The sequence below is a fragment of the Notamacropus eugenii genome, chromosome 2 (genome assembly GCF_028372415.1).
Source record: "Notamacropus eugenii isolate mMacEug1 chromosome 2, mMacEug1.pri_v2, whole genome shotgun sequence".
NCBI classification, from domain to species: Eukaryota; Metazoa; Chordata; class Mammalia; order Diprotodontia; family Macropodidae; genus Notamacropus; species Notamacropus eugenii.
Window position 1 is genome coordinate 341,852,982 of NC_092873.1, and position 24,767 is coordinate 341,877,748.

The following is a 24,767-nucleotide window of genomic DNA, read 5'->3' on the forward strand; positions in this document are numbered from 1 at the left end:
CAGGAGAAAAGAAGACTGGTGAGAGCAAAATTGTTTTCATTGGTCATGAAAGGCTTACCTGAGTCGTTTCTCCTTGACACTAGTTTGTATCTGTCATTGCTGGAAGCATGATGTTAAACAGGCTAGAGCAATAGTGTGTCATCCAAACTTAGGTGGTGAAGGAGAAAGAGGATCGGAATAATTGTTAGGGCATGGGCCTTGACACACACCAAGCAACTTGGTTTTTTACTATAAGTGTTCCGTGTAGTATTTCTCACTTTCCTGTCTTCTCTGGGAAAGTGTTGTGCTATAGCAGTGAACACTAATGTAGGTATTAAGAGGAAATGTCAGCCCCAAATCTTATCTTCCCTTGTTTTTATTTCTGTCTTGCAGGAGTTTTCAGAACTGGAAAAGCGAGATCCCCAGGAGCTGGTTGGTATGTATTTCCATTATATGCATTCTGGGGTATAAAGAATTTCATGTTGGAGGATGAGCAGAGGACAGCTTAGAGAAGGAATAAGCTAGGTTTTAGACATTTAGGGTAAACCTCTGCCTGATACAAATATTTCCTGTTCTGTCTTAAGCAGCTACACTGAGACAAGTTTTGTATTCAGCCTCTTAATACACTTCTTCCACTTGGAATTTTATAGTATGTGTGAGACATGAAAGGAACAATTCTTCTTTTAATGTTGTATTCATGGAACAGTTTGTCAGCCTTTGGTTAGTTGCCAGTTCTGTTAGGAGGGGAATCAGAGCCCCATTTAACCAAAAGATTTTTCTTCCTCTTTCCTTCAGTTCCCCTTGTGTCTTGGGCCAAAACCCCTGTCTTAGACCCTTCTTATTGCCTTTCCCCTTCTCTCTAGCCTTATGTACTAGAAATTGTTCAGAGGGTAAGCATGTGGCCTCTTGCACCAGCCATACCATTAAAAGGGGAAAATGCCAGACAGCTTTAGAGTCAAGAACCCCATTATGAATGAAGGAAACATACTATTAGATGTCCAGAGGACTACAGTCAAGTATGTAGGAGTGTACTAAGCCCACACAGTCTAGTCCATGTTCTGAGCATTTGGTGTCTTAGACCTTTGAAAATCCTAAGACATCAATTTAGCCATGAGTCTTCCAAGAGCTGTACTAATTATAGGTTTTTCAGGTATGAATCCATCTTTCTACAGAGGAAGATGCTGGTGTTCCATCAAAACCTACCTTGGAACTACTGTGTCATAGGCCAGCTCTACTCAAGCAGGTCTGGTAGTTCAGGTTCAAGATTAAAAATAAATGAGGCACTTGGAGACCATCTAACAGTTAACAAAAGGACATTACCTAGCCAAGATACTCAGCAAAGATACAACACTGGTTTAGGTAGAGAAAGCCCACATCATTGTTTCCATACAGAAACACATCTGGTCAGCAAATGTGGGAGTATGGTAACTTGTATAGTATTGGGTTATCTGCTATAAATAAGGGACACAATGACTCCCTGTGAGCTAGGTTTTTTTATATTTTTTTTTATAATCTTAGGTGACTGGAAAGTGTTAGTGGCTTGAGCCTTAGGCCTCTAGACTAATCAAGTCTTGAATAGCTTCCTTGCCTTTTAGGGAAAAAACTAGCCTAGTTGGGAACATGGAAGGGGAGAATGGGGTGGGTGTGGTTTGCTCCTACCGCATCCCATCCCTCAGTTGTAAGATCCCATCAGTCTTCCAAGGACCTTCTGCCTTTTAAATGATTTTAAGAGCCATCACTTGAAAGCCTTAATCTCAGAAACATAAGAAGCCTGGTGTAAGTGGTATTGGAAAAGGAACTTAGTTCAAGTTTTAAAAACAACAAAAATACAAAAAGCAATGTAGTAGCCTTCTTTTGTTCACTAAAGGAGTGGATGAATATGGTGGTAATGAATTCCAGAAATTCCAGGCTTTGCCTCCTTCCTTCAGAAGGAACAAGTTCTAAATTTGGTCCATGTGGCATGTGATGTGGATCTTCATTGTTCATAGAGGTTCCCATTGTAAAGTTGTGACAGCAAGAGCAGCACCAGGAACATCAGGGCTATCGCACATGTGATGATGACACTTCTGTCACAATTAGCAGTTGTCATTGTAAGTCAGGGTAACCAAAACCCTTTTGCATGCCACTTGTCTAGGTGCCAGTGTCAATAAAGGAGACTTTCCCTGTATTGCTATGCTGTCAATATTCCCCAGCTCATTTAATAGGTCATTACACATTTAATGTATGTATAGATCCTATATAAAATTGTATTCCGTCTTGAGGGGGGAGGTAGGGGGAAAAATCTAAGTTATATAGTAGTGATTATAGAACACTAAAAATAAATAAAATTAATACTAAAAAAAAGAAAAGAAAAAAATATTCCCCAGCTCACCAACCAGGAAATCCCTCTCCCTTAGTTTGGGGTGGGGAGAGATGGTTAAAGGAAGGGATGGTGGTATCTTTTTAGAAGCCTCCAACAAGTGGCTGCCTCCTTCTTTTACAGGGCATTAGAGCCACTCACCTTTATCCAGGAACTTGGGATAGCCACCAAGTCAAATAGGGAATCCCTTCTTCCATGGAAATATACATAAGCCACAATTATGCATAGTTTTGCCTTTCCCATGTCTCCTCCCAGCAGTGTCACTCCTTCATTCCCCCAAGCCCTATCTGTGAAGGAGTAGGTCCTAACCATCCTAGGGGGGAAAAGATCTGCCAGTTGAGCAATAACTGAGCTATTTCTCCATGGTGCTCTCAATCTAGGAAAACGCTTTGAAAACTGTATTTGCAGTGAAATAAAAAAGAGTCAAAGAAGGTCATCCAGAACTATGTTCAAAAGTAGCCTGTTCTTATCAGCTAGGTCTTTCTGGAGTCTGAATCTGATAAATTGCTGGACCTAAGAATTCTCCTCCTTCCCAAGATGACATTATTTCATAGCAGACATAGCTTCTGGGAAGTGAGACACTTGGTACTAGTGGACATAATGACAAAGTTATGGAAGATGAGGGTCATTTTGCCAATTGAGGACCATTCAGGATAGGTAGGTGTTCTATAGTTGGCATGAAGAGTCCCATTGGACTGAAATAAATGCCTCATCCCCAAGCCATAGAACTTTGACACAGAGAGGGTCTCCAAATTGGCTCCACTGGACCATACCCCCAACAACCCTTTTTCCAGTAACACTCGAGGTTATTGTTTTAAATTCTTCTGCATCTTCCCCAGTTCTTTGGTGATAAAACCTACTCTTCAGCCTCCCCTTTAAGTGTAGCACTAGACCATCTCCAGTCATCCTGATCTATATCTGGCCACTGGACCCGTATGGCTCTGGAGAAGAAAATGAGTCTGGTGACTTTGTACAGCCTTCTATCACTTAAATCCAGTTCACTTGCAAGTCATAGCATCATTTTCCTGATGTAATGGACCTCTTTGAGAATGAAGAACAAACCACAAGACACAACAATAAATACAGCAATAAAGACATCCCAAGGCTGTCTTACTACAGGGACAGATTCCCAGTTCTCATCTTTATTTCCTTTCCTATTTTCCCTTACAGCCCTGATCTCACGGAGACAAATTTTCCAGTGGAATCTGTAGGTTCTGGCCACAGTTGCTCGTGATCCCTACCTCCCTTTCACTTGATCAAGTTCATCAGCTGCCTGTATGCATTCAGAGCGCAGTCCTTAAAAAACAAAATCTCTCTCTTGTTGCTGAATGCATTAGGTCAATTTACTTGATTTTCCTTGTGCCAGAAATCCAGCTTCTCTAAGACTTAACAATAACAAGAGGATGTTCAACCTGATATTTTCTTTATCCTCCATCTCAACCTCCTTAGCATCCACTGAGCTAATTGATGCAGGTCATTGGAGCCTCCTTTCTGTTGCATTGGAGGACTCTCCAAATGATACCAAAAAGGACTCTTGCCACTAGGTTCCACACTATCACATCTGGCGATCTAGTCAACCCGTTCTCTCCATCTCCATAATCCTCTCCCCACTATAACCATGATGATATTTTGCTCCAAACCAGCCTTCACCCAAGTGTAGGCTGGGCTTCACTGAAACTAATTAGGGGGTTCAGGTTCAAGATTGAAATTAAATGAAGCACCTGTAAGTTAGTTAACAAAAGAAGGTATACTTAGGCCTAGTATGAAAAAAGATAGAAAAGATCTAACACTAGTTCAGGTAAATCCAGCCCCCTTCATGTCTGGGTAGAAATGCATCCATCTGGCCAGTAGGGTGTGGTGACATGCATGGCATCCAGCATATCTCAGGGGCATTGACTCCTTGTTGGGTGTGCTGCTTTTATTTCCTTAGGTAACCTGAGAACTATGTCAGTAACTTGAACCTTAGGCCTCTAAACTGATCAGGTTTCAAGATAACTGGCCTTCTGAGGGGAAAAAATCCTAGCCTAGCCACATGGAGGGGACCCTGGTAAATACTGCTCTTACCTACTTCTTAACCTTTACAGGCTTCTGTATGTCACCTATCCTATTAGGCTTTATAAAAGCAAACTCCTGCTTCCAATAGAATTGCTGTGTTCTCTTGTGCTTTCTTATAATGGATTCATAGTTAATCCATTTTGAGCCTGTGGGCTTCAAAATCAAGGATTTAATCAACCCAGCTTTACTATTTGGACTCTCTGTGTGGAATCTAAATCTCTTTTTCTCTTGAAACAAAGTCATCTACAAACTCTGACCTGACAAGAAGAGAGAGAGAGAGATTGAGGAGAGAAGAAAAGAGGGAAGGAAGGGAGGAGCAGAGAGAAAGGGCTCGGGGGTGGGATTCAGCAGAAGATGTAGCTAGGAATTTTGAATAGCTTAGACCCACAGTTAGGGAAGACGTTTCAGAAAGGGATCTGTTTCTGCCTGACTCTAATTTTTGTTCATCCCTGCTACAAAAGTTCTTATTTATTCAAATCTTTATAAAGGCCAGTGTTCACCAAACCCTAGATTCTGTTGATAGAGAATAACACTATAGAGGCACAGTGGTTGACATTGTGGGCAGGAGAATGCAGAGTGAGGGCCAAAAACTAGAAACTAGTGGCCTTTAGAATCTGGGAGGGGAGAGAGAGTGTGTATGTGTGTGTGTATGTGAGAGAGAGAGAGAGACAGAGACAGAGAGATGATTTGGGCTTCTCAATCTTTTCCCCTCAACTTTCCAGCCCCTTACCCAATGGAATAGCCCAGAGCAATGTCCACTAAGCCTGTAATGTACAGTCCTTCATTGTTTTAGGTGTAGAGAAAAGAAGGAAGAATTTCAGAATCCTTCTGGTATTGCTAAGTGTCGTGACTGTCATCCCCTTTTGCCTATTTTCGGGTGTCACACTAAAAAGTACTTACCTGAGACTGAAAAGCAATCCTGTGTATGTTGGTGGTCCGGAGGCATCAGTGGGATGATCAGGAATCCAGACCAGACAGCTAACATGTTAGATGAAAAGCCCAGCTGATGTCTAGACCTGGGACCCTGTGATGCACTGGTGTCTCTGATAGGGTTTAATGACTGATAGGCACGGTTTGATGTCCTTAGTGGCTGGCCTTTACTTTTGTTGCTTATATTCAGGAAGTTTGAGGCCAGCTCACACTCTCAGATTGTATTTCTTGTACCTTAGAGCTCCTAAAAATGGTCTTTTAACTCTACCAGGCTTTACTGCTGCCTATGATGGTTAATAGAACAGTGCAGAGGGGGAGCAAAGGAGGGCGGTCCCAACCCTGTGCACTTAGTGTATAGTCATGCTAATATCTAAAAACCACCACAACCTCAGAATCATCCTGATCTGTACCTTGGATGAATAGAGAGTTAGCTGCTTCTGATCAGAGACTGTACTGTAACTGTTGTGCTATCCCATTCTTGAAAGGTATTCAGTAGCTGTGACTGATGACCATGAAAAGTGAGTCACATAGAGTGGTTTTATAGCCCCTATTTCACTATTGGGCAGAATGTGATTCTTGCATTGGGTTTATCTTAATACATCATTATTAATGACCAGCAGTGTAGATAAGTTTGACTGTGGCCTTACCCTGAGGTCTTTTAGGGATTTTTTTAAAAGTCTCAGATTTGTTTCAGTTCTCCAAAACCACCACTATGTACAAGGCATTATGCTTCATCTTAGAAATAGAATGAAAATTTTAAAAAAATTCTACCCTTACAGGGATTATCTTCTGTGAGGATTAGAATATGCTTACAGATAAGTAAATACAAGGTCCCTAACATCTGGGGAATCAGGGAAGGCTTCATGGAGGAGGTGGCACCTGAACTGAGCCTTGAAGAAAAAACAAGAATTCTGAGAGATTAGGGGAGAAGCGTGTTATCACCAGGCCCAGCTTGGGCAAACGCGGGGCTCCCAGTATGGAATGTAGGCTTTGGGTACAGCTAGTTCAAGCTGGGTGTAATAAATGAAGGGGGGCCATGTGATCTGGAAAGGTAAAGTGAAACTAGAACATGGAAGGCCCAAACTCCAGAACCAGGAGCTTAACAATGTTTTCTTTAATGTAACAGCTGAACTGTAAATAGAGAGACCAAAGCAGTTTATATCCTAAGAAAATATTAACCCAACGTGGGGCCAGAGGAGCCACCTAAACCCTGGGGTTTCGTTCAAGGCTAGTTACAGGCAGGCAACCACTGGCTTCCCCCGCTTCTACCACAGGGGTATTCTTGCTAGATAGATGTGGGGGTCTCCTCAGATACCCTAAAAATAAATAACAGAATCCTGGTTTGCCCTTCCTTCTAATCCCACTCCACCCTGCCTCTTACTTGAACATTGAACAGTGTATGATCCTTTTCATGGGATGGTGTTTTTGAACAACATGGAAGGATTCCTGCTACAAGTACCCCATTGTCCAAGGCATTCAGAGCAGGACTGAAGTCTCTGCAGTGCTGCTTAATGACTGTAGAGGGGTGAAGGGGGAGCCTACAGCCCCTGGGGAGAAATTGTCATTTTTGATCTCTAATTCTTTCCCTCTATGGTCAAACCTTTTGTTTTCTAGAAGATGAAGTAGGAACCCTGGCATCAAGTATCTTTTTGGTTTATTGAAACTCTTTGACATATGCAAGTGGCATGAAAAAATTGCCCTGCACTGTGGTAATGATATATGTATAGAGGAGTTTCACCTTCCAGCAGCCTTCTGGGCATTTGAATGCAACTTTTGGGAGCAAGGAGTCAGACTATGATGTTGCCTCTCTGTTTTCTCCATAGCCTCCTTCTCTGAGAGAGTCAGGAACATGTCTCCTGATGAGATTAAAATCCCCCCAGAGCCACCTGGCAGATGCTCAAATCACCTCCAGGTAGGAGCAAGGTTTGGTTGCTTTGATGGGTCTCACAGCTTCATTTAGCTGTTTGAATCCAAGTCTTATATTACTCACATACATGCGCACAGACTTTGTTACTTGCCTAAAGGAAGGGCTGTATCATCGGGACTCTTCCTCTTCTCCCTGCCTCCAACCTTGAATGGCTCTGACAGGAAGAAAGGGATCATTAAAACCTGGGTTCAGATCCTGTCCTTAGACACTCACTAATTGAGTGACTCATTTAATCTCTCTTTGCCACAATTTCCTCATCCTATAAGTGAGGGAGTTGGATTTGATGCCCTCTAAAGTCCCTTCCAGCTCTCATCTATGATCCTGTGATAAGTAAACCAGAGCAAATTAGTGGCTAACCCCAGGGCCAAAGGTGGGCTGTAATTCAGAGTTTTCACTAGGCACTGAAAGTGTGTGCTGTTGTCCTGACAAAGGGTGACTTATGGGGTCTGGGGCTGAGGAATGCAGCAGGCTGATGTGAGGGGCCTCTAGCAGGGCTGGGCACTCAGAAAAATAGGGGTTTTTTTCCCCTTTCCCTGAAGTCTCCACCCCATGCTGAATAGGCCTTCCACCCACCATCCCTCCGGATGGAGGCTCCCTCCATCCCAGCAAGCCAGACAGGCTACAGCATGTAGTTAGCAACTCTAGCAGTCTGTCAGAGAGAGTGCCAAGGAGCTTGATTCTTCTAGCCAGTAATTTCCTTTTTTCTTTCTAGACTGTCTTAATAGTAAAATCACTGGCCCTGAGAACATTTTATTTCAGCTGAACTGGAACAATTCCAGTGACCCAAGACAGAGATATCTTCTGTGAGAGATAGATTTGCCTTCGATCAGATTGTAGAGGCTTCTCTTTGAGGAAAAATCGATTCTTTAAGAAAGCAATTTATCACTCTTCGCTTCTCCCTGCTGATATTGTAATAGACTTCCTTTTGCCCCTCAAATGCTGCCTTAGTTCCAAAAATCTTCTAAAGGAATGGCCCTCCAAAAAACAAACATGAAAATACTGCTGTCCTGTCCCCAAAGGGAATATTACTTGATCAGTTGTCTTTATCCTTATCCACTGCTTCTTTCCGAGAGGTGGTAACTGACTCAAGTGTTTCATCCTGAGGAAACTGTGTAAAGTTGTTTCTATTGGTCTGGGACCAGTTACCATACATTACCCAATTACAACTTGGAGTATTACAAATTTGAATGCATGCATCCACTTCAGGGATTCCTTATTCATACTAATCAGGATTTGTCTGTGTTTAGTTTCTTTCTGGGGCAATGTGGGCTTTACGTTTTGAAGTTTAGTGAGTTTCTCTACCCTGCATCCCCTAACCCAGAATCAGATTTCCTAGGAACTCTCTCTTGGCACTGGACAAGACTGATACATCAGCTGATAATGTAGTCTACATGAGTATGTGCTGGGTATGCTTCCCCCAAAGAAAACATTGCAGATGATAGTAGCGTGCCAGCTGGGCCCCCTGCCATACTGTCCTTTCATTACTCTAACAAAGGCCCTGGCTATTGCAATGTAGAAAAGTCTTGATGGGAGATGAGGGCATGACCCTTGTCTGGGAGGTTATCTGCCACCTCAGAGAACCCTGCAGCAAGCCACTTTAGAAGTGTCTGGATCTCAAACTGGAAGCTGTAGGCACACTCCTCCAGTGTCCCTCTCAGGCACCTATATAGGTCATACTTCAGCTATTCAGTGAGGGATTAGTCCTGCTCTTTCAATTAAGACCTGGATTTTATGTTTACAGAAAAGTTTTGATGTTTTATGAGTAATTCAGGAAGTGGTTAACCAATTTGCAGGTTCTCCAGGCCTCCTTCCCAATAGTTTTTCTGGCTTTGACCATTTCAGTGCTCTTAGTACTTTGTAGTAGAAGCCCATCTGGAAAAATTAAAGAAAAGCAATCAAACTAATCTGTCTCCTTTCTTGCAAGAACCTCTGGCAAAAGATTTGGTGGGATATAGGTTAAAACTATGACTTAAGTGCAGTTTTTTTTTTAGATGGTTCTATGAATTTTAATTTATATGGCTCTTCCTCCCCCTGCTTCCTTGACCATAAGCATAATTGAAATGGTGTAATTATATGTCATGACAGTTTTTGTGCCTTTTCTGTAGGACAAGATACAGAAATTATATGAGCGGAAGATAAAGGAAGGGATGGATATGAACTACATTATCCAGAGAAAGAAGGAATTTCGGAATCCCAGGTAAGCTTCCCTGGTGCCTAGAGAATAAAGTTAAATTTTTGCTTCTGTCCTAGGAAGAGAGTGAGTCAAGATGGCTTATATAATCTTATTAATGGTAGAGAAACTAGAAGGAGCCCAGCTCAGATCCCAGCTTAACACCAAATTAGTCACCATCACTAGTCTTCTGTTAAGCACCAAAATGTATGTGATACTTCATTAGGAAACCTGCAGAGTGGATTGCTACAAAACGTATCTTCTAGGGATTTACAATCAAAAATCTTACTGTACTACTAATCAGAACTTGTATGCTGATAACAAAAAAGAAAAACAAAAAACACCAGACCAAGAGTCAGGAGACCTGGGTTCTAGTCCTGGCTGTATTACAGCTTAGTGTTATGGCCTTAAACAAATCATTGCCCCTCTTTAGGCCTCAGTTTCCCTATCTATAAAATGAGTAAGTTGAACTGGCTTTTCTCTGAATTCCCTTCTAGCTCTTAAGGTACAGTGATTCTGTGAACAGATGCATGGGTAATGCATTTTTGGGTCAGAGATGTGCCTGGGCCTCGCTTCTATCCAGTTCGTCATATAAATAACACCTATGATGGAACATGATGTGGTAACATCAGACGTCTGCCTCTGAGTGTAGAGTGGCTCCAACCCAGTCATTCAGATTGGAGATCAGAGACGTGTGATTAAAACAACTTGATACTAAACTTGTTCGGACTGCCTACTCCTGCTTCTAGTCCATAGTCTCGTCCCTTATAATATTGGGATAACCGGAAAGAACCAGAGGTGACTTTTCAGATTGGTGGATGTTGTTGTTGAAATTTTTCTTTAGAAAGCTTTCTAAGAACGTATTTTTTGGGTTTTGCTGAGCTGGTATCACAACAGCCCAGGAATTAGAGGAGGTTGGTTCTGGGTGACCTCTTGGGGTTTTATTTATCATGATGGGTAAATTTTCTGTGGCATCTTTGTTTCAGCATCTATGAGAAGCTTATCCAGTACTGTTCAATTGATGAGCTTGGCACCAATTATCCCAAGGTAAGAAGCAAAGCTCTGCAAATATAATGTTCCAGTGTAGAGAACTCCTCCTTAAAGTTGTATTCTATCCCAGACCAGACAGAGTCCTTCTCACTGACCTTGTAAACTACCCAAACCCAAAGATTTGGCTTTGAAAAGATAAAGACTCCACCTGAATAACCACCATGGTACTGGTTATGTTAGATCTGAATATATCTATCCTCTTTCATTACAGCAGACTAACCAGTCTTAGGGGCAGCTAAGTGGCACATTGGTTAGAGTAAGGAAGACTCATCTTCCTGAGTTCAAATCTGGCCTCCAACACTTAGTAGCTGTTGTGACCCTGGGCAATTCACTTCACACTGTTCGCTTCAGTTTCCTCATCTGAAGAAGGAATGGTAAACCACTCCAGTATCTTTGCCCAGAAAACTCCAAGTGAGATCACAAAGAGTTGGACACAACTGAAAAATGACAGAACAATGAAAAACCAAGCTTAGGTTCATAAAGGATCCTATCCACAAGAGATCATTTCCCATAGGAAATTATACTGACAATCATGAGTTGAATGTTGAATTCCAGTGCTCATCTAAAAGCCAAGAAGCTAATAACTGACACAGAAGATTTTAAGCCCAAACTCAGTGAGGAAATGTACTTTGGTTCCTACTTCATACCCCTCATTAAAAGGATGCTAGCATGAAATCTAACTGATTTGAAGTTTAACTTTCTCTTTTTCAGGATATGTTTGACCCTCATGGATGGTCTGAGGACTCCTACTACGAGGCTTTAGGTACTTTCAGGGGATGTATTTGGGGGACTGGGGAAAGTTTATATGGGACCTTTCTATCATTGACCCCATTTTAACATATGGGTATCCTAGTAGAATCTTTAGTTCAAAAGGTATAGATATTTTAGTCACAGGCAGCTAGATGTTACCTAGGTGTCATAGTGGATGAAAAACACTAGACTTGGATTCAAGAAGACTTGAGTTAAAATCTGACCTCAGACCCTTACTATCTCAGACTTGGGCAAGTCATTTAACCTCTGTGTACCTCATTTACCCCCACCCCACTCATCCCAGGGTTGTTGTAAGGATTGAATGAGATATTTGTAAAGTGCTTAGCACCTTTGGCACATAATAGGCGCTTAATAAATGCTTGTTCCCTTCCATTCCTCTCTTAGCATGATTCCATATTGTTCTCCAGAATAGTTGAAGCATTTCACAGCTCCACCAATAGTGTGATCCTGAACAAGTTGGTGTGTCTGGCTTTCCGTAGCCTTCCATTAATTGACCATTCCAGTCTTTTCTCTTCTTTGCCAGTTTGCTAGATAGGAGGCAAAACCTCAAAGTTGTTTTGATTTTCACTTTTCTTATTATTAGTGATTAAGAGTAATCTTTCATATGGTTCCAGTTGTTTGTAATTTTTCTTTTGAGAACTCTTCATATTCTTTGACCTCTTATCCATTGGGGTATCTCTTTTAGTCTGCTTATATATTCTCTATATATCTTGGATATCAAACCCTTGTCAGATTTTTGACGCCAGATTTTTTCCCCACTTGATTGCTTTCCTTCTTGCCTGTATTAATTACCTTAATGCAAGTTTCAAGTAATTGCAAATGAGCTATTCATTCAGTTTCCTTATCCACAAAATGGAGATCATATAATACTTGCCTCCCAGGGTTGTTTTAAGATTAAAGAGAGAATATTTGTAAGGTGCTTTGCAAATGCTAGCTTTTTTATTGTTATGATTATTATTAATACCTGTTTTATTATTCATGATTGCCACTAACCCTTGTTTGGTTAAGAATTTGTTCCTAGCTGTGGTTATGATAGGTACCGGATCTGTTTCTCTTCTAATTTTGTCATGGTATATGACCTTTAATATTCAAGTTCTGAATGTATTTCATTCACTCTGATTTGTGATATAACCTGTTGGTCTAAATCTAAACCAATCTGCCAAACTGCTTTCATGTTTTCCTAGTAATTCTTGTCAAATACAAAATTCCTCTAGGAGAAATGTAAAGTGTCCAAACAGAAGAAAATCTTCTCTTTAGCTAATGGGGAAGGGAACATGAGCAATATAGAAGCTATCGTAATTGGCTTTGTCCTTTTGTGGTGACACATTCGTTGCTTTGTGAACTTGTGGAGGGAGGACAGAGGAGGGCAGACTGAACTCACGGCAGAGGAGTAGAGTCTCTTTTTTGACAGTTTGCTTTTTCTTTGTAGCCAAAGCACAGAAGATTGAAATGGACAAATTGGAAAAAGCCAAAAAGGAGAGAACAAAAGTAAGTGACAGAAACCATGGAGACTTGGTGATAGAAAAGGTGGATGATTGAAGTACCGGGTACTCGTACTTAAGGAAGGAGGTTCCCCCCAACTTGAAGATCTTGGCCTGGGGAATACTGTTTCGCCCCCCTAAGAAGACATTTCTGTCATCTAACTATGTAGTTAGCCAATTTAGTCCCACTCTGAGGCCAAACAGTGTTTGCTGAACTTCCATCCTTTGCATACTTGGCCCTGCATTTCCTCTGTTTTTTCCCCTTCTCTATCATCTGTTACCTTGATACTTTATCCTTTCTTTCCTATGTACTACTTTCAGTTCCCTAGTCAGCTTTGTTCTTAGAACATTTGTCTCCCATAGTTTTAGATCCCAACCACTTCTGAACCTTAAGCCTTCTCCAGTTAGCTAAGCCTAAAGAATTTGCCCTCACCTCTCCCACTTCCTTTCTGCTCCCTAGCCTGGTTAGTTGATCCCTTGTTTGAAGAGACTAGCCTCCCCCAGCAGCTCTCTATATGTTGGGCAGAGGGCTGAGTGAGTGACTGTTATCCCTTAGTATCATATCCTGTGAGGCCACTTTGTCTTGAAGGAAGAGAGAGGGACAAGGAGGGTCATCAACCCCCTCTTGCCTTTGATTGGGCCTGACCCCTCCTGTGCTATCAGTAGTAATGCCTCCAGCCCCAGTGGGCCTCCTTCCAATCCCTAGGGCCAAGGAGCTCTGGCTCCTGGCCTTGTTAGAATACTTCTTCAGGCACTGTTTTGGGCCAGGCATGTGGGGACTGGTGTTGGGGAATAATCTGATTTTCTCTTTCTTAACACTTGATTGAATTTCCCTTCTCTCTCTCTCCCTCCTCCCCCTTCAAACCTCAGGCTTATTGCAGGGACGTGTCTGCAGCGCCTGGGGAGGTGACCGGAGCTGTCCTTCCCCTGTGCAGGCACCACCTCCTCCTGGGTGTGAGGAGGAGGGGCCTGGCCAAATGGTTCTGGGCATGTGAGGTGGGGCAGTGTGGGAGGGAAGTCTGGGATTTGTGCAAATACGTGACTGTAGAGAGAGGGGAACTGGCTTTCTATCCAGGAAGTTTTTTAAACCTAGTTTAAAAAAAAAAAACCCATAGGGCTGAAACTATTGATATCCTTAGACATCACTCCCTGCCCCCAGCCAGACATTGCCAGTCAAACCAGAGCTGATTATCAGTGTCTCCTTTATTCCACAATTCCAAAATCTGTCCCCTGGGAGCAAATGGATTACAAGAGGACATGAACAGATAATTTCCTACATCTCTCATTCTTCCTCCCTTTCCCTTTCTAGATTGAATTTGTGACAGGCACCAAGAAGGGCACCACAACCAATGCCGCTGCCACTACGACCACCACAGCCAGCACCGCTGCTACAGGTAACAAGGAGCTTTCCTTGGATTGTCCAAGACATTATCTTCCCCTGCGGCCGTCCTTCCTATCCTGATTCACCAAAGAGAAAATCAAAGTGGCTTATTAAGGGCACAGAGTCACCATGATCCTCAGGTTGCAACCTGGGAACCTGGGTTTGACCAACCTGACAGTGTTGGTGACATCAGTGGAGCACACAGCCTGTGGCTGGAGCAAGACAGTGAGGTCTTTCTGGATTATGCAGGGCAGGTCACCTGCAAGGAAAGGAGCATTGGTTTTTGTGTAATATGTGTTTAAACATTTTCTTTTTGACTTTTCATTTAGATGCTCAAAAGAGGAAGAGTAAGTGGGATTCTGCTATCCCAGTGACGACAATAGCCCAGCCTACCATCCTTACCACTACAGCTACCCTACCAGCCGTTGTCACTGTAACAACTAGTGCTAGTGGCTCCAAGACCACGGTCATCTCAGCCGTGGGCACCATTGTGAAGAAAGCCAAGCAGTGATGGACCTGGGACAGGGTTGGACACACTTCTTATTGAAGGACAGAAAACGTTACCCCAGGACTTTGCCAAGACTGTGACCCTAAGATGTGGAATGCCCCCTTGGACATGGCAACCCATCCAGTAACTGGACTAAGGCTTTCCAAAGAGCTTCCTATCAAGTAGGGATGGGTTTCTGCCTTGCCAAGCCTCACAAAACATTCTCTTTCTAGTCCTAGTGAGAGGATCTGTTGCCCAGTCATTCAGAAGGACCTCGTTGCCAATTGGGGCAGTATAGACTGCTTGCAGCCATGTTAATTTGGCATCCATTGCTCTATTAAAAGTGCTATATCAATATAGCCCAGCCCAGGTAGTTTCTTGTTCTACAGGCTCAGTCTTTAAACCAATGTGAAATTTTGCTCTGGAGTCTTTGATGATAAAGGAAGCAACATTTGTGCTCCCATAGTATGTGTAGTGGGGGGTGGAGGGGGGTCATGCAGAGGTGATGGCTGATTCCAAGGCACTGTTAGGGAGATAAGTGACCGAGGAAGTTTCTGTAGACACAACTGAGGCTGTCTCTGCTCCTATTACCACCTCTAGGGTTTAGGATAAGAAGGAAAGTACAGCAGGGAGCAGGTACAGATTCAATGACCCTTCTGCCACTGAATGCCCTGAACATTGAACCCCACCTTTTCCTCTCTCTCTCTCTCACTTGTCCCTCCCTCTCTGCTCTCCCAACCTGTGTAGAAGCTCCCCTGGCTACATCTCATTCTCACAGTAAGCTAAGTTAGGCTTCCTAACTGTCAAAGTTGTTACTGATACATCAGGTATAATTTGGGGAAGGTGAGCTTGGTTTGGTACAGCTGGAATTGAAGGGTGTGGCATTCTCTCCATTACTGATCCCAAGCCCTTTTATACCCAGTGTGCTCCTGGCCTTTCAGGTTCTAAAGTAGCCCGGGAGATGAATCACCTCCGCTGTGGTGGGGTAGTTGTTCATTGTTTACATAAAAGTATCTCATATGAGAATTCCTAGCCGCCCCACCCTTCCTCTCCCCTTGTTATCTCTGCCCTACAGCAACCTCTAGAGCCGTTCCCTGTTTTAAACTAGATTTCCCAGCCTAATCCCAGAGGGAAATCTTTTATTTTTATTTTTCTCTCTGGTAACTAAACTTTGCACTTTGTGGGGAAAGTTGAGTGTTAAGCAAAGGAAGCTATGTTGTGAAGAACAATTATCATTTCCATGATGCAGAGAGCCCTGCTTAAGGTCCAAGTACTGTCCTGAAGCAGGTCTTACACAGTACTCAGAGCCAGAGCCTTGTTGGGCACCTCAGCTCTAGTTTCTGACTCCCCTGTTCAGCTGGACCCCATGCTCACTTGGCATGTAGCAGCCTGGCCTGGAAATCTCTCTTGAAGAACTGATCCAGCTGAGTCCCCCATCTGCCTTGCACTGTATGACTTGACTCATCGTTCAGCCGCTACTTGGTACGGAGACCAGCAACTGATGGCAACTGCCCTTCTGAGCTGGCTACAATTTAGTCAAGCTAAGTATGTGTAGACCACCATTATCTGTGGTGTTTGAGGGCAATTCAAAAAGGAGTTGCCCACAAGGAATTTACTGTCTTGTGAAGAGACAGTTCACAGGATTTATATAAGCATGAAACCTTGCCAACTGTCTTAGCTGGAGTTGTACTCTTAGTAGTTCATTAGATATGGGTAGGTATCTTGCAGATGTGGTTGCCTATGATTTATGGGTATTTATAATTGAGGTCTAAAAACAGTCAGTATCTTCCCCATATCCAACATTGAGAACATTCGGGGATTATGGGCTTCATTAAGCATCTGACTCAGGCTCCACTCACTGGGGAGTTCAGAAGCCCCTACAAGCCTATTTGACTCCATTTATGTATTCCATGTGCCTAGGAAGGACTCAGACCAAAGCCTCTGGAATCGAGACATCTTCCCCACACACATACCAAAGATGACAACAAAAAGGGGGTGTCTGTCCCTTCCCAGACTTCCCCCACTTGGCCAGGGACAACTGCTACTGCCCACCCTGCCAGGCCCCAGGAGGATCACAGAATTTTAGAACTGGAAAAGGCCTTGCAGGTCATCTAATCCACCTCCCCCATTTTATGCAAAAACTCAACATTTAATAAGCAGTGCTAGGCACTGACAGGGATACAGAGACAAATAAGGCTGGGACCCTGCCCTCAAGGGATTCACTATCTAATGGGAAAGATAAAAGAGTAAATAAGTGTAACACATTAGAATATGTGTTAAATGTGTGGGAGGTATTTGAACGGAGAAACTGTACATTTAAGATTTTCTGGTACCAGTGTGTAGTGTCCTTTGGGGAGAGGAGAGGTTGGAGACAGAGACCATTTAAAAGCCTGTTGATGTGGTATAGAAGGCAGGAGGCAATGAATCCAAGCCTGATGTAGAGAGATGGAGATGGAAAAAGAAAGGGGCAGTATAAAGGATGTATCGGGATAGATGGACTGTACAGGGGAAGCAGGTAGGGCAAGAGAATGAATGGTGGTGTCAAGAATGACAGGTTTAGAGCCTGGGAAGGAAGGTGGGGGTTGGAGGAGTGCCTTGCCACGTTCTAGGGAAGTAAAGGTGTTAAGTATAAATATCTCTTTGTCGTTCTTTGCCAGTGAAAGGGATGACAGTAGCTTAAGGGTACAACAGAATTCAGGAATGATCTTTAGAATAAGGAGGAAATCGAAGAAATGAGATGGAATGAGAGAATTGCCATAAAGAAACTGACTGGAATGAAAGCAGAGAGTGAATAAGAACAGGTTTGGGGGCTCTAAGGAGTGGAATTGAGGGAATTCACATCAGATGGCTGTGGTAGGAAGCAAGGTCACCTGGTATAAAAAGTAAAAGAGAAGAGTTGGAGAAAGGAGGAAACTTTATAGTTTGGTCCTCTTTGAATGGGGAAGGCTTTGGGGTCTAGGAATGGCGATATGACAGTGAGCCCTCATCCGAAATTCCAGTGGCATGGATGTATGGTAGATTCAGTCAAACTGCTTTCATTATTCTCTAGCAGTGCTTGTCAGCCCTGCCTGGAGCAGGCCAGAAGGCTTTGGTATGGGGTAGGGGAAGAGACGAAGGTCAAGAAGATGTGTTTCGTGGGTGGATAAAAGTACATTGTTGAAATGATTGAGCAGGAGGTCAAGAATGGGTAGGGAGGCTAGTGAAGCCAGAACAGGGGTAATGAATAGGGAGGGGCACAGGAAAGAAAAGTCAGCACTGGGGAAGAGCAGGAGGAACAGCGAGAATGAGGGGGTGTGAGAGATTATTGAGAGGGGAATCTTGGAGACAGAGCAATTCCGAGGGGAGTCCTAAGGTATGGCTTCGGATCTTCAACTGCCTACTGGAACATTTCAAACCAGATGTCCCATAGGCCGCTCAAACGCCTATCAAACAAATGCCTTCCCTATTTCTGTTGAGGACACCACCATCCTTCCATTGCCCAGGTTTGCAGGCATTCTCTGTTTCCAGTCATTTGCCAAATCCTGTTGATTCTGCCTCCACATCTCTTGCATCTGGTCCTTTTCTCTTTCCTCCCATAGCCACCATGCTGGTTCAAGCCCTCATCAGTATGATTGTAAGAGTTTCCTTCTTAGCTGGATGCCTGCCTCTAGTCCATCATCCCCCTTCCAAGACACCTGATGTACAGCTGCCAAATTGACATTCCTAAAACACAGGTCCAGCTGTGCTGCTCTCTTGTTCTTGAAGCTTCAGCGGCATCTCCTTATACGTCTAGAATAAAATACGAATTCTTATGCTTGGCACTTCCATCCCTTCGCAATTTGGCTCCAGCCTATCTTTCCAGTTAAGTGTTCTCCACTGAAAAAAAAAGTTTCCTTTATATCTCTTGTATATCCTTGGTATTTACTTTTCTGTGTATAGTTTATTATCTCTTCTCCCCCCAGTAGAATGTAAGCCCCTTAGGGGCAGAGCTTTGTATCCTCAGTGCTCAGCATAGTGCCTTACAAGTAAAATGAAGTTATTAAATGCTTACTAACTTGGATTGAATTTTGCTTGGTGGGTGGCTATAAAATAAAGCTGAGAGTTTAAGGTTGAGAGATTATGAGCCCAGTGTATCATCAACATGAGTATTTAATTCAACAAATGTTAATCACTATTGGGGGGGCGGGGAGCACTGAGCTAGGGGCTGAGGATACAATGAAGAAATAAGCATCGCTGCCCTCAAGAGGCTTATAGGGTAGCACAGTAGTAACCATATCAATATAATGTAAGTTAAGTTGATACAAAGTAGTGGTCCATACAAAGTACTATGAGGAGCCTGAGGATATTTCCAACTAATGGATGAGAAGGCTTGATAGAAAGGGTAAGACTTGAGTTGGGCATTCAACACAGATAGACTAGGGGAGGGGACAACTTACAGCGGCAACTGGGAGTGCTGTAAAGCTGAATATGGAGATAGGGGAAGGGAAGATTTGTATTAAGATTTGCTTACTCTAGACCTCCTGTATCCTAGCAGAGAAGTCGGAGCTTGACATTCATATTCTGGGCTGGATTTGGAACGGTATCTCTGAAAACCAGCAGAAATCTTCAACACAGAAGGGTCTTTTGTTCAGGAAACATCAGTTCCCTCAAGAAGAGGGTCAACGAGGACAGATTCTGAGGCACAGATGAGTGAAATTGAGAAATTTCCACATCACTTGACCGTGGGAGCTAGGGAAGGAAGAGTCCACTCACTAGACAGCTATCTGACTTGAAGATGCCTAAGGGTAACTCCATCACTGCATAGATGTATACTGCCAAAGGATTCAAGGAACCACCAGTTCATTATCTCTGATACCCCTGTCAGGATCTGCCCCTAGACTAAGGCCTGCATGACCTGCAGCCTACCCTCCAAAGGATTTCCTCTACATTTTTCACAAGCTGCCCAAAATCTTCTGGCATGCTACAAGTGCCCCAAGGGCCACAGGTTGTGCAGACCTGCCCTAGACCATCAACAAGCATCTTAATAAGTTCCTATTATGTGCTCACTATCTATCTATCTATTGTGGAATAGTCTTTTTCATGAGATTGAACTCTTACCCACCTACAAGAGAGAAAATAGAGACAATAGCAAAAATCTAGACACCAAATGGCCACCCATTGACTAGGGAATGGCTGAACAAATTGCAGTCTGGGAAATGTAATGGGAAACTACTGTGCTTTGAGAAATGAGAGGAGAAATTCAAAGAAATATTGGAAGGTATGTAGGAAATGCTACAGAATGAAGAAAGAACCAAGAGAAAATAACTGGAATACTATAACTGAAAATGACCTGAAAAGAGCTTGATCCTCATAACACAGATAATGAAATGTATTATCTCTTAGCAGTGAGGCAAAAGATTTTCATGTTGCATGGCCAACATGGTAGGTTTGTTTTGATGTATTTTTCTTTTTTTCTTATAAAAAAAAGTTTGAAGAGAATGGACAAATAATGGCACAAAAATAATAGTAATAGTACTTATGTAGCATTTTACAAATATTTTATCCTCACAACAATGCTGGGAGATAGAGGCTATCGTGATCTCCATTTTACGGGAAGGAAACTAAGGCAGATGGAGGTCAAGTGACTTGCCCAGGGTCACACAGCTGGTGCATCTCTGAGGCAGAACTTGAACTTGGATCTTCCTGACTATAGGTACAGTGCTCATTTCACTTCACCACTACCCTGCCCATAAAACAAAAGGCATCCGTGAAAGAAGACCTTTTCTGATCCTCCTTGCCCCAGCTCCCCCAACCTCTGCAGTTGTGTTCTCTCTTCCCTCTTGAAATTACTTGATAGATTTCTTTCTGTGCTTTGTATTTACCTGTGTGCATGTGTCTGCAGAATAGAATGGAAACTCCTTGAGGTCAGAGTCTATTTCATTTTGCTTCTGTTCCCCCCAATGCTTAGCACACCGCTTTTGCACATAGAAATGTTTAATAATTGTTGAATTGAATTAAAAAAAAATACAAAAAATCCAACTACTGAAACTGTCTCAAAAGAAAGGACTTTTTGTGGTCCCTTCCAACTCCAAATCCATGAACCTTTGACCAGACTAAATAAGTACAACAGTGTAAGTGCTTCCTGGGCATTCTGGCTTTGAGCGATGACCTGAATTCCTGTAACCAGTTCATTTGTTTTCCAGCTTTGGAAACCTTTTGTTGTTCAAACTCCCCGTGTGGAAATCCTCTTCACCAGATGTGGATGTGACAACTCATGTCTGCCTTCAAAGGGTATACATGTCCTAGGACATGCCAGGTTTGCCCAGGCACACACTAATGTCTCAAAAAATTTTGATATTTTGTCTTGCTTTTCAAGTTTGTGTGTTTTTAAAGCAAAGTTTAGTTGTTAAGCTTTTAAAATTAAGTTTTAATCTCTCTAGTTTGGTGAATAAAAATAATGTCTGTTATTGAGTGTTCAAAAATGTTTGCCTTAAAAATACACTTTCAAGAGAAATAATGGGAAAAAGTGGGAAGAAAAGAGATGTAGCAGTACCAGATGTCAAACAGTACTACAAAGTAATCATACAAACAGTTTAGTCCTGGCTAAAAAGAAAATAGAGAAGTCAATCAGTGGAACAGATTAGGTATACTACATACAGAAGCAAATCACAGAAATGAGGTATAGACCAAGATCTTCCACCACATATCACAATATTTAGTATTTCATTTTCGTTTTTCCCACCTACATGGAAAAAGTTTTTAACATTTGTTTTTAAAACTTTGAGTTCCAAATTCTCTCCCTCCCACATACCACAATAATAACAGCTAGCATTTATATACTGAAGAGCTTTACATATATTATTCACTTGATCCTCACAACAACCCTAGAAAATAGTGCTATTATTATTTCCCTCTTCACAGATGAGGAAACTGAGGCTGAGAGAAGTTCATACAGTTCATACATGTCTGAAGGAGGATTCAAACTCAGGTCTTCCTGACTTCAAGCCTAGCATTCTATCACTGTTCCCCCTACCTGCCTTAATAAATTCAAAATGGATTCATGGTTTAAATATGAAACATAAACATAATTAAACACATAAACAAATTAGAAGAGCCATTATATAATTATTTTATTTGATCATTAGTAGAGGCAGATAGGTAGCACAGTGGATAGAGCACTGGGCCTGGAGTCAGCAAAACCAGAATCCAAATCCAGCCTCAAACAAGTATGAACTGTATGACCTTGGGCAAGTCCCTTAACCTCTACCACAGCTCCATCTGCTGTAATATGGGGATAATACCATCTACCTCACAGGATTTTTGTGAGGATCAAATGAGATAATTTATAAAGGGCTTAGCACAATGCCTGTCACATGATATATACTTAACAAATGCTTATTCCCTTTCCCTCCCCAGCCACAGGAGCAAGGAAGAAAATACCTTTAACGACTATAGATTTTATAACCTATTAACACCCAGACAAGGAATAAAGAGGACAGAAGACAATAGCAAGTTTTGATTCTATGAAATTGTTCGATTTTTTTATGTTGTTTTCCTTTTTTCTTTAGTATTTCCCCAGTTACATGTTAAAAACAACTTTTAACATTTGTTTTTAAAACTTTGAGTTCCAAATTCTCACCCTTCCTCTCTCCCCACCCCCACCCACCCACCTTCTGCATTGAGAAGGCAAGCAATTCAATGTAGGTTATACATGTGTAGTCATGCAAAACATTTCCATAATAGTCATGTTATGAAAGAAAACATAAACCAAAAACAAAACAAACCACCAAACCCTCAAGAAAAATAAAGTAAAAAAAACAGTCTGCTGCAATCTGTATTCAGACACCATCAGTTCTTTGTCTGGGGATGGACTTCAGTTTTTGTCTTGGATTGTTGTTTTGCTGAGAATAGCTAAGTCATTCACAGCTGATCGTCAGACAGTATTGCTGTCACTTTGTGCACAGTACATTTCACTTTGCATCAGCTCATGTATAAGTCTTTCCAGGTTTTTCCTGAGAGGATCCTGCTCATCATTTCTTACAGTACAATAGTATTCCCTCAGAATCACATACCACAGTTTGTTTAGCCATTTCCCTATTGATGAGCATCCTTTCAGTTTCCAGTGCTTTGCTACCAGAAAAGAGCTTCTATAAATATTTTTGTAAATATGAGTCCTCTTTTTGTTTTTTATCTCTTTTGGGATACAGACCTAGTAATGGTGTTGCTGGGTCAAAGGCTGTGAAAGGTTTTATAGCCCTTTGGGCATAGTTCCAAATTGCTCTCCAGAATGGTTGAATCAGTTCACAACTCTACCAACAGTGCATTAATGTCTCATTTTTCCCACATCCACTTTAACGTGTTATTTTCCTTTTCTGTCCTGGCCAATCTAATAGGTATGAGGTAGTACCTCAGAATTATTTTAATTTGCTTTTCTCCAATCAATAGAGTTAGAGCATTTTTTCATATGGCTATAGATAGCTTTGATTACTTCATCTGAAAACTGTTCACATCTTTTGATTATCAATTGAGGAATGGCTCTTATTTTTACACATTTGACTCAGTTCTCTCTATGTTTGAAAAATGAGGCCTTTATCAGAGAAACCTGCTTCAAAATATTTTTCAGTTACTACTGCGAATTGTATTTCCCTCCATATCTCCCCATTTATTCTGTTCCCTCCTCAAAAGTGTTTTGTTTCTGACTACCCCCTCCCTTCTATCACTCCTCCCCCACTCGCTTCTCTTATCCCCTTCCCCTTCTACTTTCTTTTTAAGGTAGGAGATTTCTATGCCCAATTGAGTATGTATGTTATTCCTTTTTTTTAACCAATTTTAATGAAAGTAAGGTTCCTTCACTCCCCTTCTCTTCCCACCCTCTTCCCTTCCAATGTAAAAGTTTTTTCTTGCCTCTTACGTGAGATGGGAATTGTCAAGTTTTTATACAAGCAAATCAATTCAGTTAAAATTAAAAGGGAAAAAATTAATTGGGGAAATCTTTGCAGCACACATCCCGATAAAGATCTGATTCAATACATAGATATACACATATGTATATATGCACTGATTGAAATATAGAAAAATGACAAGCATCCCCCAATAAACAAATGGTCAAAAGATATATATATACATATATGTGTGTGTATACATATATGTATGTATGTATGTATTTCTCTCTCAAAGGAAAACAAACAAAATGTCAACAGCCATACAAAAAATACTCCAAATCTCTAATTAGAGAAATTGCGAATTAAATTCTTAGAGTGCACCTATCAGACTAACAAAGGTGACGATGTAAAAAGACAATTGTTGGAAGGGCTGTAAGAACACAGGAATACTGATTCACTGCTGAAGTAGTGAATTGGTGCCACCACTCTTTTTTTTTTTGGCGAGGCAATCAGAGTTAGGTGACTTGCCAAGAGTCACACAGCTGGTAAGTGTTAAGTGTCTGAGGTCATATTTGAACTCAGGTTCTCTTGACACTATCCACTGTACCACCTAGCTGCCCCTGCCACCACTTTTGAAAGCAATTTGGAATTGTGCACAAAAACTATTAAACTGTGCCTTTGAATCCACGATGCCACTAGTTAGGCTTGTGCTCCACAGAGATCAGACAAAGGGCAGCTAAACCCATGTAGACAAAGAAATAACAGCTCTGCTAACACAACTGGAAAACAGGCAAACAGCAAATGGGGAACGACTAAACAAATTATGGTCTGTAGTCATATACCATGATTATGGATAGATAATGGAATACTGTAAGAAATAGGGGAAGGGATGGTTTGAGAGAAACCTGGGAAAACTTGTATGAATGATACCAAGTGAAATGAACAGAGCTGGGAGAACAATTTATATGACAACAACGTTATAAAGAAAAACAGCTTTGAAAGCTTTAATTGATCAGTGGAGTGACCAACTACAATTTGAGAGGGCTGGTGATGAAATAGACACTCAACTTTGAGCAGGAGATGGATTCAGTAGGCAGAATAAGATATACATTTTTTTTGGATGTGGCAAATAAATTTTTTCACTTGATTGTGTTTAATAGTTATGGGGGTTGGGGGAGAAGGGCGATTGGGAGGAAAGTTAGTGATATTGTTGCCAAAAAAAAGTAGAAAAGAGAGTCACTGAAGCATTTTTAAAATGAACAGAAGAAAACAGAGGAAATTCAGAATTAAACAAGCGGAACAGCTTTGAAAGTTAATGTGTTGAACTCTGATCAATA

General features: G+C 41.8%; 1 protein-coding gene across 5 annotated transcripts in view; it reads left to right on the forward strand.

Moving 5' to 3' along the window:
• Positions 1-14,949, forward strand: part of SAP30BP (SAP30 binding protein) — a 44,164-nt gene extending 29,215 nt beyond the window's left edge. For 2 of the 5 annotated variants that reach the window (XM_072645708.1, XM_072645710.1), the window contains 9 exons: positions 373-415; positions 7,147-7,235; positions 9,356-9,447; positions 10,407-10,467; positions 11,182-11,233; positions 12,671-12,729; positions 13,593-13,676; positions 14,032-14,116; positions 14,433-14,949. In XM_072645708.1, coding sequence (XP_072501809.1) covers positions 373-415; positions 7,147-7,235; positions 9,356-9,447; positions 10,407-10,467; positions 11,182-11,233; positions 12,671-12,729; positions 13,593-13,676; positions 14,032-14,116; positions 14,433-14,614 — 747 coding nt within the window. In that variant the 3' untranslated portion in view covers positions 14,615-14,949. The remainder of the gene's footprint in view (positions 1-372; positions 416-7,146; positions 7,236-9,355; positions 9,448-10,406; positions 10,468-11,181; positions 11,234-12,670; positions 12,730-13,592; positions 13,677-14,031; positions 14,117-14,432) is intronic. The other 3 variants (XM_072645711.1, XM_072645712.1, XM_072645709.1) reach the window with 2 other exon arrangements.
• The last annotated feature ends 9,818 nt before the right edge of the window (positions 14,950-24,767 follow it).